The sequence below is a fragment of the Nicotiana sylvestris genome, chromosome 9 (assembly GCF_000393655.2).
Source record: "Nicotiana sylvestris chromosome 9, ASM39365v2, whole genome shotgun sequence".
Lineage (NCBI taxonomy): Eukaryota > Viridiplantae > Streptophyta > Magnoliopsida > Solanales > Solanaceae > Nicotiana > Nicotiana sylvestris.
Window position 1 is genome coordinate 77,930,952 of NC_091065.1, and position 18,639 is coordinate 77,949,590.

The following is an 18,639-nucleotide window of genomic DNA, read 5'->3' on the forward strand; positions in this document are numbered from 1 at the left end:
AATTTTTGTTTTAATAATTTTTGAAAACTATGATTTTCCTTCAATTTTACCAGTAAAAGATAATCGTTTCAGATAAAATATGAATGTTAAGAATTTAATACAAGATACCCCATAATCATCCCAGAACCCGGTGTCACAAGGGCATGAGCATTTACTAGGGAATGAAATAAAATACAGTAACTGTCTGGAATACAAAGTAGACAGAAATGATAACACAGTAAAATACTCTGAAGGGGACTCTGCTGGTTGCGGGTCGTCTCGATAAATGTAACTCACCTAAGTCTTTGTATCAACCCTGCCACTATGCCACTAGCCACATATGAACCTGTGCAACAAAAATGTACAGCAAGTGTAGTATGAGTACGAAAACAATGTGTACCCAATGAGTATCCCATCTAATCTTGAAGAAGTAGAGACGAGAGGTCGACTTCGACACTTACTAGTGGTCCAATGAATATAGTACAAATGTGAGAAATTCATAGATTTCATAAAGCAAAATTAAACTCATAAAACCGGAAAGCGGGTTAACAACTTTTCAAATAATAAAGGATTTCCAAAGATTTACTTTTCATTATCTTTATCAATTTATCTCTGGCCAGAAAAGGAAATTATCAACATTTAAAAGTTCTCAGGCAAAAAATACAAGCATGCGCATATCATGCCGAGGTCGTACGGCTGTCACGACCCATTTCCATAATAGGTTATGATGGCGCCCAACACCATTGTCAGGCCAACCAACACGGAAATATTAGTGAATTCTTATTTTACTTACCAAAATCGGTTATAACACTTTTCTTAATTTAACAATTTAAAACAGGTGATGATGAGCAAAATTTAATAATAACTATACAACCCAAAAGAACTATCTACTAATGTGTGTGCCAAAATCTGGTGTCACAAGTAGTGAGCAACTAGTAGAATATACAAAAGAATAAAATTATCCTACTGTCCGGGATAGAATAGACCCCATCAAGCTGCTGAATGGCACGGGAAGGGAGCAGCTCACCGTGGAAATCTCGGTCTATGAATCAGGGTCACGCACCAGTCTGATAGCCAGATATACCTGCCTCAGATCCTATACAATTAAGTACAGAAGTGCAGTCTAAGTACATAAACAATATGTACCCAGTAAGTATCCCGTCTAATCTGGAAGAAGTAGAGACGAGAGGTCGACGTGACACTTACTAGGGTCAAGTAATATAACAAAGTGTTCTCCTAGGCAAGGTAGTCACAAATAATCTACAGTTTATAGCAAGAGGTAATAAGTCATATTCTTAACAATTTTACAGTTAACCATACTAATTTCAAGTATTCAGCAGAACAAGTCATGGATAAGATTTCACACACACACACACACACACACACACACACACACACACATATATATATATATATATCATGCGCACATTATGCTGAGGTCAACGGCCCGATCCAACAGAAAAATTATTGTGCACTGCCAGAGGGTTGAATGGCGCAAACCATAGATACATCTATTTCTACCGAGGCGATCGGACCGATCCACAAATATCAATTAATATCAAGAAAACACATGAATATGCATTTAATTCTAAGTAAATTCATACAAGTGTCCAACAAGTGTATACATTCGCTTATATTCCTTTCCAAGTCTCTAGCATGCCCTAAGTGATCACATTAGCACGAAAATATAGAGATATTCACAAATATAACATGATATGAGTCCTAGACTACCCGAACAATTAACATAACAGTAGTTACGCACGTACTCTCATCACCTAGTGTGTATGTAGCTCCCGCATTTAGCAGCAAATTACTCAATTATTACACCTATGGGGACAATTCCCTCTTACAACGTTAGAAAGGAGACTCACCTCGCTCCAAAGTGCACTTCCAATACCAAGAACGAGCCCAAACCCTCAATTCAGAGCCGAGTGATCCAAAACTAGTTAAGTGAGATAGGAACTAGTCAAAATAAGCTCACAAGATCGAATTCTAGCTATTTAAGCCATTTCCCAACCATTAATACAAGTTTCCTAAAATTCGACCCCGGGCCCACGTGCCCGGATTCCAAAATTTTCCAAAGGAAGTTGTTCTCTATAACCTAAGGATCAGTAATATATGATTTCTAATCCATTTAATAACCAATTTCGTGGTAAAATCTAAGTTTTATTAAAACCCTAGATCTAGCTCTAACCCCTTGATTTCTCCAAATCTTTAGGTGTTAATCTACCCAAAACTCGAGTGTTAAACTTAGAAATAAGGGGGATGAACTTACCTCACGATGCTATGTGGAAATCCCTTCTCAAGAGCTCCAAAATCGCTCAATACCTGTGTGTCAAATAGTCAAAAATGGCTGGAGATCAACTTAAATGAAGCTTACTGCTTCAGCAGTTTCCACATCTACGGTCCTACATCTACGAGAGGAGGCCGCATCTGAGGAATTGGCTAAAAGGGTTGGGACCGCTTCTGCAATCTGGAAGCCGCATCTGCGTAGCTACTTCTGCGGCTAGTGGAGCCGCTTCTGCGGTTTGGCTTGGCCAGCTCTGGGCTGCATCCGCGAGGGTACGACCGCTACTGCGGTTTCGCACCTGTGGTCGATGAACCGCAGGTGTGGTTATGACAGAAGCAGATGCTTCAGCACTTCTCCAAATTCCCAACTTCACTCGAGCCTCGTCCGTTTGACGCTCGGGGCTCCCGGGTCCCGCCCGAACATGCCGACAAGTCTGAAATCACGGGATGGACCTACTCGAACCTTCGGAACACCTGAAACTATGCTAAATCTAAGAGTCACCCCTAAAACCAAATGAACCAAACTTATGAACTTCAAGTTCTTAATTTTAGCTGAAACATCCTAAAACTAGTCGGATTGACACCAAATTTTACGGGCAAGTCTTAAATGATATATCAGAACTGTACTGGGCTCCGAAACCAACATACGAGCCCGATACCTACAGAATTGCTCATTAATTAGTTTTCTTTATATCCTTAGAATTTCTGATAAAAATTCATTACTCGGGATAGGGACCTCGAAATTCGATTTCGGGCATACGCCCAGGTCCCATATTTTCCTATGGACCCTCCCAGACCGTAAAATCACGAATCCGGGTCCGTTTGCTAAAGATGTTGACCAAAGTCAAACTTAGCCTTTTAAGAAAATCCTAAGGAATAAAATGGGCATATTTCACTCCAAACTCCTCCAAATCCCGAAACAACCATCCCCGCAAGTTGTAAATTAGTTAAAGCAAGCGCGTGAAGTTTTATTTAAGGGAACGGGGTTCTAAAAGGCAAAACGACCAGTTGGGTCGTTACATTCTCCACCTCATAAACAAATGTTCGTCCTCGAACGGACATAGAAAAGTACCTGGGCTGCTGAATAAATGTGGATATCTGCTCTGCATGTCCTCCTCGGACTCCCAGGTCGCCTCCTTGACTGGTTGGCCCCTCCACTAGACCCTTACCGCAGAAATCCTCTTGGACTTCAGCTGGCGATCCTGTCTATCAATAATGGCAACTGGTTCCTCCTCATAACCCAAACTCTCATCCAACTGAATAGTACTGAAGTCTAACACATGGGACAGGTCGACATGATACTTCTGAAGCATCGATACATGAAAAATCGGATGAACTCCCAATAAGCTAGAGGGTAAAGCAAGCTCGTAAGCAACCTTCCCAACTCGCCTCAACACCTCAAATGGGCCAATAAACCTTGGGCTCAGCTTGCCTTTCTTCCTGAATCTCATAACGCCCTTCATTGGCGAGACTTTCGAGAGGACCTTCTCGCCAACCATGAATGATACATCACGCGCCTTCTGATCCGCGTAGCTCTTTTGTCTGGACTGAGCTGTGCGAAGCCTTTCCTGAATCAACTTTACCTTGTCCAAGGCATCCTGTACCAAATCTGTACCGTATAACTTAGCCTCACCAGGCTCAAACCACCCGATAGGAGAACGACAACGTCGACCATATAAAGCATCGTATGGAGCCATCCCTATGCTAGACTGATAGTTGTTGTTGTATACAAACTCCGCCAAGGGCAAGAACTGATCCCACTGCCCTCCAAAGTCAATCACACATGCTCTGATCATGTCCTCCAAAATCTAAACTATCCTCTCCGACTGCCTGTCGGTCTGTAGATGAAATGTCGTGTTAAGCTCCACGCGGGTCCCCAACTCACCCTGAACAACTCTCCAGAAATGTGAAGTGAACGGAGGGCCTCTATCTGATATGATGGAAACATGCACACCGTGCAACCAGACTATCTCCCTAATGTAAATCTGAGCCAGTCTCTCCAAAGTATAAGTAGTCACCACCGGTATAAAGTGTGCCGACTTGGTCAATCTGTCAAAAATGACCCACACCAAATCAAACTTCCACAAAGTCCGCGGCAACCCAACTACGAAATCCATGGTAATGCGCTCCCACTTCCACTCTGGTATAGGCATCTGCTGAAGTAGGCCACCCGGCCTCTGGTGTTCATACTTGACCTGCTGGCAATTCAAACACCTAGCCATATACTCCATTATGTCCTTCTTCATCCTCCGCCACCAATACTGTTGTCTCAAGTCACGATACATATTCGTAGCTCCCGGATGAATGGAATATCGTGAACTGTGTGCCTCTTCTAGAATCCTCTCCCTTAGACCATCAACATTAGGAATACATAGACGACCCTAGAGTCGCAAAACACCATCCTCGCCCATAGAAACCTCCTTGACACCTCCCTGAAGCACCGTCTCTCTGAGAACTGCCAAATGTGGATCATTAAACTGTCGGGCCTTGATCTGCCCCAATAATGAAGACTGAGCAACAATACACGCAAGGAATCAGCTGGGCTCCGAAATGTCCAACCTCACAAGTCTGTTAGCCAAGGACTGAATGTCCAAAGCTAGTGGTCTCTCCTCTACTGCAATGAATGCCAAGCTACCCATACTCTCTACCTTTCTGCTTAAGGCATTCGCGACCACATTTGCCTTGCCCGGATTATAAAAAATGGTGATGTCATAATCCTTTTGTAACTCAAACCACCTGCACTGCCTCAAATTAAGATCCCTCTGTTTGAACAAATGTTGTAAGCTGCGATGATCCGTATAAATCTCACATGGCACCCCATATAGATAATGCCTATATATCTTAAGAGCATGAACGATCGTGGCCAACTCTAGATCGTGCACAAGATAATTCTTCTCATGAACCTTCAGCTGGTGCGAAGCATAGGCAATAACTCTCCCCTCCTACATCAATACACATCCCAATCCAATGTGCAAAGCGTCACAATATACCGTATACATCCCTGAACCGGAAGGAAACACAAGGACTGGTGTTGTAGTCAAGGCTATCTTGAGCTTCTGAAAGCTCGCCTCACAATCATCGGACCAATGGAAAGGAGCACCCTTCTGGGTCAATCTAGTCAGATGTGATGCAATAGATGAAAAAGCCCTGCACAAATCATCTGTAGTAACCTGCTAACCCTAGGAAACTCCTAATCTCGGTCACCGAAGTAGGACATGGACAACTCTGAACTGCCTCAATCTTCTTGGGGTTCACCTTAATACCCTCTCCTGACACAATATGCCCCAAGAATGCCACTGACTCTAGCCAGAACTCACACTTGGAGAACTTAGCATATAGCTTCTGCTCTCGCAAGGCTTGAAGCACTACCCTCAAATGTTGCTCGTGCTCCCCCAGGCTTTGGGAGTATATCAAGATGTCGTCAATGAAGACGACAACAAATGAATCAATGTAAGGCCTGAATATACTGTTCATCAAGTCCATGAATGTTATTGGGGCATTAGTCAAGCCAAAGGACATCACCAGGAACCCATAATGGCCATATCTAGTCCGAAATGCAGTCTTCGGAACATTCGAGTCCCGAATCTTCAGCTGATGATACCCTGACCTCAAGTCAATCTTGGAGAACACCCTAGCACCCTGCAACTGGTCGAACAAATCATTGATATGAGGCAACTGATACTTGTTCTTGATGGTGACTTTGTTCAACTGGTGGTAATCAATGCACATCCGCATAGTTCTGTCCTTCTTCTTCACAACTAACACTGGTGCACCCCAAGGCGATACACTGGGTCTAACAAACCCCTTTGCTAACAACTCCTCGGGCTGCTCCTTAAACTCCTTCGGAGCTATACAGTACGGTGGGATAGATACGGGCTGGGTGTCTGGAGCCAAATCAATGCAGAAATCAATATCATGATCCGGTGGCATGCCAGGAAGGTCAGAAGGGAAACACATCGGTGAACTCTCGAACTACTGGAACTAAATCAATCGTCGGAGACTCTGCAGTGGTGTCTCGAACATAAGCCAAATAAGCCAAACACCCCTTCTCGACCATTTTCCGAGCCTTCAGGAAAGTGATAACCCGACTAGATGTATCAACCGTGGAACCCTTCCACTCCAACCTCGGCAACCCTGGCATCGCTAAAGTAACAGTCTTGGCATGGTAATCTAGGACGGCGTGATATGAGGATAACCAATCCATGCCCAGGATGATCTCAAAGTCGATCATATCAAGCAATAGGAGATAAGCACTAGTCTCAAAACCACATAATGTGACTACACAGGACCGGTAGATCTGATCCACAACCACATAATCACCCACAGGGGTGGACATATGAACAGGAATGCCCAAAGGCTCAGGAGAAATAACCGGGAAACGAGCAAATAGAGATGATACATATGAATAAGTAGACCCTGGATCAAATAATACCGAAGCATCTCTACCACCGACAAAAATAATACCTGTGATGACAGCATCTGAGACCAATGCATTTGGCCTAGTCGGAAGGGCATAGAATCTAGCTGGGGCGCCGGCTGGCTGGCCTCCACCGGACTAAGCAGTAGCCGGCTGACCTCTCCCTGCCCTCCTCCTCTAGGTGGTGGGGTAGCCGGTGCTAAAATCATAGGCTGCTGACCCTGTTGTACTGCCTTGCCCCAAAGCCTGGTGTAATACCTCCTCATATGGCCAAGGTCTCTGCACTCGAAAGAACCCTGCAGTGTGGCGGCCTACTGCCCTGATTGCTGACCCTGATGGCCTGTAGACCCACTGGAAGAAGCCTGAATAGCTGGTGGAAGGTAGGAACTCTCTGGCATAGCAGTGAAATAAGAATCAGAAGAGCCCTGAGGACCTGAATACCCCCGGAGGAACATTGAATAGCTAGCGGGCGATACGAGCTATCTGGCATGACGCTGAAATAAGGACGCGCTGGAGCACCCCAAGCAGGTGGTGGTGCTGAATTTGGGGGTCTATTGGGCTGACCCCTCCCAAACTGACCTTTACCCCTAGCCAGGGCACCTCTGAACTCTCCGGAGAATCTATCCCTCTTATTCTACTGCATTTGTTCTCTACCCATCTGGCAATATCCCTAAATCATGCGAGCAATCTCTACCACTAGTTGATACTCTGTACCCAACTCCACCTATCGAGCCATGCCAGATCGAATACCGGTGTGCAACCCCACAACAAATCTCTGCACTCTCTCTATATCCGTGGGAAGTATCATGAGGCCATAGCGAAACAACTCAAAAATCCTCGCCTCATAATCGGTCACAGACATCTGACCTTGCTCAAGACGCTCAAACTGATACCATAGCTCTTCCTTCTCAGGGGGTGGAATGTACCTATCCAAGAATAACTGTGCGAACTGACCCCAAGTGATGGGAGGAAAACCTGCTGGCCTGCCTAGAACATAGGACTGCCACCATCTACGGGCCCTGCCCTCAAGCTGAAAAGTAGTGAAGTCAACTCCATGCGACTCCAATATCCTTATTTTGTGCAGTCTGTCCCAGCACCTATCTATGAAGTCATGGGCATCCTCATGACGCTCGCCCCCGAAGACCGGAGGGTGAAGCCTAGTCCATCTATCCAATAACTTCTGCGGATCGCCATCCGCAGCTGGTCTGGGCTGGGGTGCCACTGTAGCAACTAGCTAAGCCCCATCTGCGGGTCGTGCACCTGGAGTCAGATACACTGCAGCTGCATGACCAAAAGTCTGAGTAGTAGGGGTCTATGCTCCCTCTCCTGCCTGTGATGTAGCTGGATCCACTAGAAATAAACCAGTCTGAGTCATAGAATCCATGAACCGCAGCATACAGCCCATGATCTCCTGGAATCCCGGTGCTGTCATAAAGTATGTCTGGGTAGGCTCAGCTGCGGGCACCTCACCTTACTCCTCAATAATAGGATCTCTCGCAGGATCTACCGGTGGTACCACTGGGATAACTCTTGGATGCCCTTGTCCCCTACCTCAGGCCGGTGCCCTCCCCCAGCCTCTAGCAATGGGGAGAGCAGCTCATCCCGGGTCTAGAACATCAGCCGTACATGTCCTCACCATCTGTGAGAGAATAGAAGAGGGAAATTTAGTATACCAACCACTGCACGATAGGAAATTAATAAAGAGTAGTTTTTCCTCACACCCTATAGCCTCTCAAAGATAAATACAAACGTCTCCGTACCGATCCGCAAGACTCTATTAGGTTTGCCCATGACTTGTGAGACCTACGCGAACCTAGTGCTCTAATACCATGTTGCCACGACCCATTTCCATAATAGGTCATGACGGCGCCCAACACCGTTGTCAGTCCATCCAACGCGGAAATATTAGTGAATTCTTATTTTACTTACCAAAAGCGGTTATAACACTTTTCTTAATTTAACAATTTAAAACAGGTGACAATGAGCAATATTTAATAATAAGTATACAACCCAAAAGAACTGTCTACTAATGTGTGTGCTAAGACCTGGTGTCACAAGTAGTGGACAACTAGTAGAATGTACAAAAGAATAAAACTATCCTACTGCCCGGGATAGAATAGACAGCAAAAGTAAAGAAAGACCCCATCAAGCTATTGAACGGCACGGGAAAGGAGCAGCTCACCATGGAAGTCTCGGTCTATGAATCAGGGGCGCGCACCAGACTGATAGCCAGATATACCTGTCTCAGATCCTATACAATTAAGTACAGAAGTGTAGTATGAGTACATAAACAATATGTACCCGGTAAGTATCCCGTCTAATCTCGAAGAAGTAGAGATGAGAGGTCGACGTGACACTTACTAGGGTCAAGTAATATAACAAAGTGTTCTGCTAGGCATAGTAGTCACAAATAATCCACAGTTTATAGCAAGAGGTAATAAGTCATATTCTTAACAATTTTACAGTTAACCGTATTAATTTCAAGTATTCAGCAGAACAAGTCATGAATAAGATCTCTCACACACACACACACACACACACATATATATATATATATATATATGCTCACAAGCGAATTCTAGCTATTTAAGCCATTTCCCAACCATTAATACAAGTTTCCTAAAATCCGACCCCAGGCCCACGTGCTCGGATTCCGAAATTTTCCGAAGGAAGTTGTTCTCTACAACCTAAGGATCAGTAATATATGATTTCTAATCCATTTCATAACCAATTTCGTGGAAAAAACTAATTTTTATTAAAACCCTAGGTCTAGCTCTAACCCCTTGATTTCTCCAAATCTTTAGGTGTTAATCTACCCAAAACTCGAGTGTTAAACTTAGAAATAAGGGGGATGAACTTACCTCACAATGCTATATGGAAATCCATTCTCAAGAGCTCCAAAATCGCTCAATACCCGTGTGTCAAATGGTCAAAAATAGCTGGAGCTCGACGTAAATGAAGCTTACTGCTTCAGCAGTTTCCGCATCTGCGGTCAGGGGACCCAATTTGCGGTCCCGCATCTGCGAGAGGATGCCACATCTGCGGAATTGGCTAAAAGGGCTGGGACCGCTTCTGCGGTCTGGAAGCCGCATCTGCGGCTAGGGGAGCCGCTTCTGCGGTTTGGCCTGGCCAGCTCTAAGCCGCATTTGCGAGGCTACGACCACTTTTGTGGTCTCACACCTGCGGTCGACCGACCGCAGGTGCGGTTATGACAGAAGCAGATGCTTCAGCTCTTCTCCAAATTCCCAACTTCACTCGAGCCTCATCTGTTTGACGCTCGGGGCTCCCGAGTCCCGCCCGAACATACCGACAAGTCTGAAATCACGAGATGGACCTACTCGAACCTTCGAAATGCCCGAAACTACGCTAAATCTAAGAATCACCCCCTAAAACCAAATAAATCAAACTTATGAACTTCAAGTTCTTAATTTTCCTCTAACGAGCCGACACTCCTTAACACTACTCGGATTGACACCAAATTTTGCGGGCAAGTCTTAAATGATATATCGGACCTGTACCAGGCTCCGAAACCAACATACGAGCCTGATACCCACGGAATCACTCATTAATTAGTTTTTTTTAAATCCTTAGAATTTTAGATTAACAATTTCGGATAAAAATTCATTACTCGGGCTAGGGACCTCGGAATTCGATTCTGGGCATACGCCCAGGTCCCATATTTTCCTACGGATCCTTCGGGACCATCAAATCATGAATCTGGGTCTGTTTGCTCAAGATGTTGACCAAAGTCAAACTTAGCCTTTTAATAAAATCCTAAGGAATCAAATATGCATATTTCACTCCAAACTCTTCCAAATCCCGAACCAACCATCCCCGCAAGTCATAAATTAATTAAAGCAAGCGTGGGAAGTTTTATTTAAGAAAGCAGGGTTCTAATAGGCAAAACGACCAGTCGGATCATTACAACCCGATCCAACATAAATGTAAAATGTGCACTGCCGAGGGTGCGCGAACCATAGATGCATCTATTAGCCTGCTCGCGAATCATACATGCGACGCGGTCAAATTTAAATAAACAATAGCCCTGCTCGCGAATCATTCATGCGACGCATGTAGACATAGAAATACATGCTCAAACAGTCAATTAAGAATTTATCGGGAACGTTTATCCAAATAAAAGCCAATTCCCTTTTAGCGGTTTAAGAAAAATGAAGTTTAATCCTTTAAGAAACTCATTCACCAATTCGATAGGATTTAAGTAATTCATCTGTCAATAAGATTACAAATATTCCAAGTATAGCATGCTTTTAGTTTCTAGACTACCCGGACTTACACATAATAGTAGCTACGCACGGACTCTCGTCACCTCGTGCGTACGTAGCCCCCACAAATAGGAGCACATAACCAATTATTTCACCTATGGGGATAATTCCCTTTTACAATGTTAGAAAGGAGACTCACCTCGCTCCGAAATTTCCATAACCGGCTTCCAAGCCCTTCCAACGACTTCAATTGATGCACAATGCCCCAAAACTATTCAAACAACGGGCAAACCAATAAAAATTCACTCTAATACTTGTAACAATACAAATTATATAAGTTCCCAACTCCGCTCGAAAAGTTGACCAAAATGCCCTCGGGCCCACGTGCCCGGATTCCGAAATTTCTCAAAGATAAATTCTACTCATAGCTTTACTAACTCAAATATACAATTTGCTCTAATTTTCATGCTCAAATTCAAGGTAAAAGTCCAAAATTTCAAATTCTAAGTCTTCCCCAAAATTCTAAATTTATAGTAATTTTCCATGTCTAAATCCATGTAAGATCACATATTTAACTCAAAAATAGGAAGAAATCACTTACTTAGTGTTGCTTGGTGAAAATCCCTCCTTGAGCTCTCCAAAATCGTCCAAGCCAAATGAAGAAATGGGCCAAAACTCGTGTTTAAAACAATCTGCCCAGGCTTCATTGAGTTGTACCTTGCGTTATGCAGGTTGTACATCCTATTACAATTTTCCCCTGAAGTACACCTTCTGTTAAAACGCCCATAACTCCTTGTGAAAATATCCAAATGACAAACGGTTTGAAGATTTAGAAACTAGACTCGAAGATCTTTCATTTGAAGGTTGCACACCATATAACTCTTTATATATTCCGAGATATGAGCTTCTAAAGTCGGCTTCATGGATCAGAAAATTATGTCGAAACTGCTCCACCAGCCATATTCAATCGATCATAGCTTTCTGATAAAATGTCTAAATCATGAATGGTTTAATTTTCTGGAAACATGAATGCAAGAGAAACAACTTTTATGTTTTACAAATTTTCATATTCCTTATAGATTTTGAGATATAAGCTTCCAAATTCAGCTCCGCGATTGCACTAGTTGCTGTCAAAACAGCTTTCTGCAGAAAATTTCAGCAACTTTTCATTCCGTTAACCTTCCGAAATACACCCGAGGCCCTCGGGACCTTAACCAATTATACCAACATGTCCCAAAACATGATACGAACTCGCTCGAGGCCTCAAATCACATCAAACAACGTCGAAATCATGAATTATACTCCAATCCAAACTTTATGAACTTTGAAATTTCAAACTTCTACATTCGATGCTGAAACCCATCAAATCACGTTCGATTGACCTCAAATTTTGCACACAACTCATATTCGACATTATGGGCTTGCTCCAACTTTCGGAATTGGAATCCGACCCCGATATCAAAAAGTCAAACTCTCAGTCAAACTTCTCAAAAACCTTCAAATTTCTATCTTTAGCCAAATGACTTCAAAATGACCTACGGACCTCCGAATTTACTTCTGATCGTGCTCCCAACTCCAGAATCACCATACGGAGCTATTCCCAAACTCGGAATCCCAAACGGACATTGATAACACTGAAATACACTTCAACCCAAACTGATGAAATTTCTTCCAAAATACTAACTTCCACAATAGGCGCCAAAACGCTCCCGGGTCATCCAAAACCCGATCCGGGCATGCGCCCAAGTCAAAAATCATCATACGAACCTATTGGAACCTTCAGATCCCGATTCAGAGGTCGTTTACTCTGAAATCCAATCTTAGTCAATTCTTTCAACTTAAAGCTTTCGAAATGAGAATTACCTTTCCAAATTAACTCCGAATTCCCCAGAATTCAATTCCGACCATGCGTACAAGTCATAATACCTGAAGTGAAGCTGCTCATGGCTCCCAACTGCTGAACGATGCGCTAGAGTTTAAAACGATTGGTCAGGTCGTTACAGATGCGTTGCATCCAACCTTGGAAAAAAGGCTATTTGGCGCACCCTTAGCAGTGAAGTCGGAAGAAGGCATCCACCTTAGCATCTGCACCTGGACACAGCAAAGATAAGGGAACAGAGGGTGGATGCGAAGTTTTCACGCCCCAAACCTAAGGAGGCGTGGCTGGCACCCGGTGCCGCACTGGCCCGAGCGAACCACTCTGCAACTCTTTTTATTTTCTTGTAATTATCATGGGCCAACATGGCCATAACTTGTAATGTATAACTGTAAGTGGGAAACACTGTATCAATAAATTATCATTCGTAAAAATATGAATACATATGGGCCGTTTAGGCCTCTAACATACTGTACAAACTGAACCTTTGTCTACAAAGCCTCTAAGATTATTTGACATCAAATGGGACAGGGTACCAACCTACCCATAAGTGTGTAGCAATATCCTGACACGATGACTCATAAAACTCGGTTGCACTCCAAATGAGGTGGAGTCTTATCGATCCCTCGCTGAATACCAATTTCGTTTACTGTAAGGGCTCGTCAAACTGATTATCTATACCTATAGGCATGAATGTAGTGTCCCCAACAAAAGGACGTCAGTAGAAATAATGTACCGAGTATGTAAGGTAGAACTGAAATATAACCATAATTCAACATTAATTAAAGACATATTGTGACAAAAATTCAGGCCTATGCAAAATAATCTAGAGTATTAGAAATGAAACTATTGACAACAGAATAAAGCTTCGAATAATTTTGGCTAACACGTAAGACCTAAATTATTAATTCGGTCTGAAATGTTATCATAGTGATTTATTAAAGGCCTTATCCCACAAAAGGAAAGACTGAAATTTTAAAATCAACACTTGCACTTTTGGAAGTTATATCTCCTATACAACTGTTCAACAATTACTACTTTCATTTTCTTTAGAAAATTTACCAATACTATAATGCACATGTAAATTTCTTCTCTTTATTAGCCATGTATTTTCTGTTATCTTGCAACAAGGAAATTCATATATCTGAAATCACATCAACTGGAAAAACAAAGAAATAAAAGAACTTGCCTAAGAACAAACTTCATTTTTAGAACTAGAATAACTTTGTAAATAATGAAATATTCATAGTATCATGCATATGCATATGTATGTCATGTCGTGCATAGGTACATGTATTCATAACATTATCAAGCCTGTGAGGGCATCCCATCATATCATCTCGGCCACTGTGGGCAAATTATCAACGTATTCCAGCTGATCAAGTGGTGGTGTGTATATAACGTCGTAACCTTTTTCCATATCCCATATACATATATTTACATATATACGCGTATATAACGTCATCTGGTGCCACTGTGGGCAAAATCATCAATGTATACCAGCTGATCAGGTGGTGGCGCGTATATAACGCCGTAACCTTTTCTCATATCCCATATACATATATTTACATATATACGCGTATATAACGTCATCTGGTCATGGGTCAATGCACATGTATAAATGAGTGAAATGCATGAAAAATACATAATAATCTCAATATTCCTTCCGGATAAACTTTTTCAACTGTGTATTATTCTGAGACCCACGAACAGAAGATAATAATATTTTTAAGGGGGAATCAAGAATATAGACACCTCTACTATTTTTATGAATAGAGTAATTTATGAAAACTGTGTGTTTGCTCTTTTCTTCCGTATAATTTAGACCATGCCAAAAGAAAGAAGTGAGGGACTTAACATATCTGAGTCGATTCTGTTGACAATCCCTCACCCCTAGCCATTAGACATAAAATGAGCCTTCTTCTCCATAGGACTTGAACAGTAACGTGACTGTTTCTCTTAAATTTTATCTTTCTTTTTTTTTCTCTTTTTGAACTTTCCGTCCACTTGCAAATATCAAAAGGAGTTCCATTGGTGCTGTTTAAAATTCCAGCTCCTCCCGAGGTAAAGCTTACACCTTCCATAAAGAGGCTATCCTTGTTCGAAAAATACGGTGTAGGTGTTGGTAAACCAACGTTTTCAGCAAGAAAATCAGCAGCATTTTTCACATTACTGAATCTTCCTGTTGGTTTGCCACCAGGATAATCAATGCCATTGAAAGGAAAATTAGCCCTAAATATGGTCTGAAAATAATCGTTGTTCCCTACATCTACTTGAGAGTCACCAAACACATACATGGCCGTGACCTTTTGTGATCTTGACATATTCAATTGCAAAAGCAAGACAAGTGCAATTAAACCACATGAACATAGCAGTTTAGTCTTGTCGGAAGAGAAGGCAGCCATTCTTGTTTTATTCGCTGACAAAGTGACACCTTTCCATGTACTATATGAGTCACTTAGTGACCTTTTGACCACTTTATGGGCTGCCACATTATTGGTGGGGAAATTTTTAAATCTTTATTCAACTTATTAGTTAATTAGTTAATGTCTGTCACGATCCTAAACCCGGACTCGATCGTGATGGCGCCTCTCATGAAGAAAAGGTCAGTCGACACTTACCCATTTCAGTTTTAAGCAGTTAACAATGAGAATTAAGTCTAAAACATGATAAATAACCAAACATTTAAGTAGTCAACCGTACAATATGCGGAAGAACAACCCAACACAGCCCAATACCGGGGTGTCACTAGTCATGAGCATCTAAAAATTCGTAATAAGACAAGAAAGTCTACAGAGTTCAATACAAAACTAAAACAAGGAGAAATCAGATAGGGTAGAAGCTCTAGGCTGCGAACGGCGGCAGCTACCTAGAGAATCTTCGAATCCATCTGAGCTGGAAAAATCAACACTCGGTAGCGGGACCAGATGCGCCTGAGTCTGCACACAAGGTGTAGGGAGTAAAGTGAGTACTCCAACTCAGTGAGTAATAATCATAAATAAAGACTGAAAGCATAAAATCACGTAAGGCATATTATAGGCTATAATGAAGCAGTAAAACAGGTAAGAACAATAATTCAGCAAAGATATGTAAAATCATATAAGTTCAGTTTAAACTTCAAGAAATGTCTATTCAACAATTAAACAGGTAAATGACAGACAAATAAAACAGATAAGCACATAAAGGATTATCCCTCGGGCACAATGTCAACAATATCAGCCCCTCGGGTTATATCTCACATCACAATGGGTACCCGCGCTCGCTGGGGGTGTACAGACTCCTGGAGGGGCCCCTTACGGCCCAAGCTCAATATCAAGTCATCTCGTGGCATCATCACTAGGCTCTCGGCCTCATATCAACAAGTCATCTTGTGGCGTATAAATCTCAGGCCCTCGGCCTCATAATCATAGTCAATGTTTCCTCACAACATAGGCCCTCAGCCTTACTCAGTCAAAAATCCTCACAAGCCACTCGGGCAATATTAAAACAAGATTCTCAGCCCAAAATATCATTTAAAAAATTATTTAAGTGTTAAAACATAGTAAACATGCTTGAGTTATGAAAACAGTGGAATATAGCATGACAGAGTTCAAGTATAAGGTTAAAACAGTGAGGAAATATCAATAAAAATCTTCTAAGGGTTCAAATAGTTGGCACAAAGCCCAGATATGGCATTCAGCCCAAAACATGATGATAGCAAATAGTTTTCAGTCAAATACGCGGTAAAATAGTCATTCAGAACGGACTAAGTCACAATCCCCAACAGTGCACGACCCCACGCTCGTCATCTAGCGTGTGCGTCAATATAGTACAACAATGTGCAATTTGGGGTTTCATACCCTCAGGACATCATTTATAATCATTACTCACCTCAATCCGGTCAAATCTCTAGCCTGTGACGCCTTTGCCCCTCGAATCGGCCTCCACTCGCGTTTAATCTATCCAAAATCAGAATCATGGCGTCAAAATATGCTAAGAGAACGAAGCCCAAGCGAAAATAATCAATAAACAACACAAATCCCAAAATTTTCAAAACCCGACCCCCGGGCCCACATCTCGGAATTCGATAATTTTTATATCAATAGATTCGATATCTCCCCGTGAGTTCATACATATCAAAAGTTCTGAAATCCGACCTCAAATGGTCCTTCAAATCCTCAATCAAAGGTCTAAGTTTCCGAGCCCTAGTTTCCCCAAACTTTGATCCTTTCCATTAATTACAAGTCTAAGCCGTGAAATAATACCATAGAAACGAGTTTTTAGGTCCAAAATCCTTACCTCAATGAAGTTCCCTTGAATTCTCTCCTCAAAATCGCCCAAAACTCCAGAAATTCGCTTTTAAAATGATGAAACCCTCTGAAAATCATGAAGGAAGAAATATATACATTCTGGCATAGGCATTTTCGTATCTGCGGCCAATTTCTCGCTTCTGCGGTCAAGACCACCGCATCTGCGGTCCTCACTTAAGTTTCCATTTTCCGCATCTGCGATACAATATCTGCACCTGCGCCATCGCAGGTACGGTCCTCCTAACCGCTTCTGTGGTTTCTGCCTCCCTAGCTCCTTCTCGCTTATGTGGCTCCCTTTCTCGCACTTGCGGTCCCCAATCCGCAGGTGCGGAAATACCAGAAGCAGAAAAATCTACACCTTCAACAAAATCTCAAACTCTCCGTCAACCGTCTGAAATTACCCCGAGGCCCCCGGGACCTCAACCAAAAACTCAAACATAACCCAAAACCTTATTCAAACTTATACCAATTTTCAAAACACCTCAAACAACACTGAATCAACCAAAATACATCGGTTTCCAATCTTCAAAATTACGTTTTTGATCAAAATCCAACCAAACCACGTCCGAATGACCTGAAATTTGCACACACCTCCCAAATGACACCACGGAAACACTACAACTCTCGAAATTCTATTCTGACCCTATATCAAAATCTCACCTATCAACCGGAAATTGCCAAAATATCAACTTCGCCAATTCAAGCCTAAATCTACTCTGAACCTCCAAAACTCATTCCGATCATGCTCCTAAGTCCCAAATCACCTCCCGAAGCTATCCAACCCATCAGAACTCACATCTGAGCCCTCTAACACATAAGTCAACATCCGGTTGACTTTTCCAACTTAAGCTTTCTCAAAAAAGACGAAGTGTATCAAATCTTACCAAATCCTTTCCGAAGAGCCAACCAACCCGATCACATATATAACCGATAGGCAAAGCAATAAGAAGCAAAAATTGGGGGAATAGAGTGGTAACTCATGAGACGACTGGACGGGTCATCACAATGTCCCGTTACCCGGTAATTAACCAATTACCCACATAATTAAGAATTATCTCGAATTACTTAAAATATTACTCAGTTTTTAATATATTTTATATAACTTACTATCACGGTCATGTGATACCATATAAAATAAATACATACATTATTATTTCATTAAAACATCCCTGTAAATATATATATATATATATATATATATATACATATATATATATTCTCAATTTATAATTTTCTTAATCTCATTTAAAGAGTAAAATATTTCGTACGCTTAATTCTTAAAATGGTTAAAAGATAACATTCTTTTCTTGTGACAAAATAATTTCTATCTTTATAATAAAGAAAATGTCATAAACTTTTTTATATTATGTGTATAATTTAAAGCATATTCGAAAGTAGTAATATTAATAACTATATAAAATCATGTTTTTCAAACTATTTTACAATAATATTCCACTCAAAATACCATATCAAATGTATATAACGGTGTCAATATTGTTAAACTTATGGGCTCTTCATTGTCCTGTGAATTTCTTTGTTTATCTACTTAAATTTTGGAGCCTGTAA

The 18,639-nt window shown here is 41.8% G+C and overlaps 1 protein-coding gene across 1 annotated transcript; it reads right to left on the reverse strand.

The window, feature by feature from the left end:
• Positions 1 to 14,637: 14,637 nt before the first annotated feature.
• Positions 14,638 to 15,189, reverse strand: LOC138877809 (GDSL esterase/lipase At5g55050-like). Its single transcript, XM_070157449.1, has one exon. It carries the CDS (start codon positions 15,187 to 15,189, stop codon positions 14,638 to 14,640), a length of 552 nt encoding a protein of 183 aa, XP_070013550.1.
• Positions 15,190 to 18,639: the final 3,450 nt, after the last annotated feature.

Coding starts and splice junctions, on each gene's coding strand:
- LOC138877809 (XM_070157449.1), bottom strand. CDS start 15,189: ATGGCTGCCTTCTCTTCCGACAAGACTAAACTGCTATGTTCATGTGGT.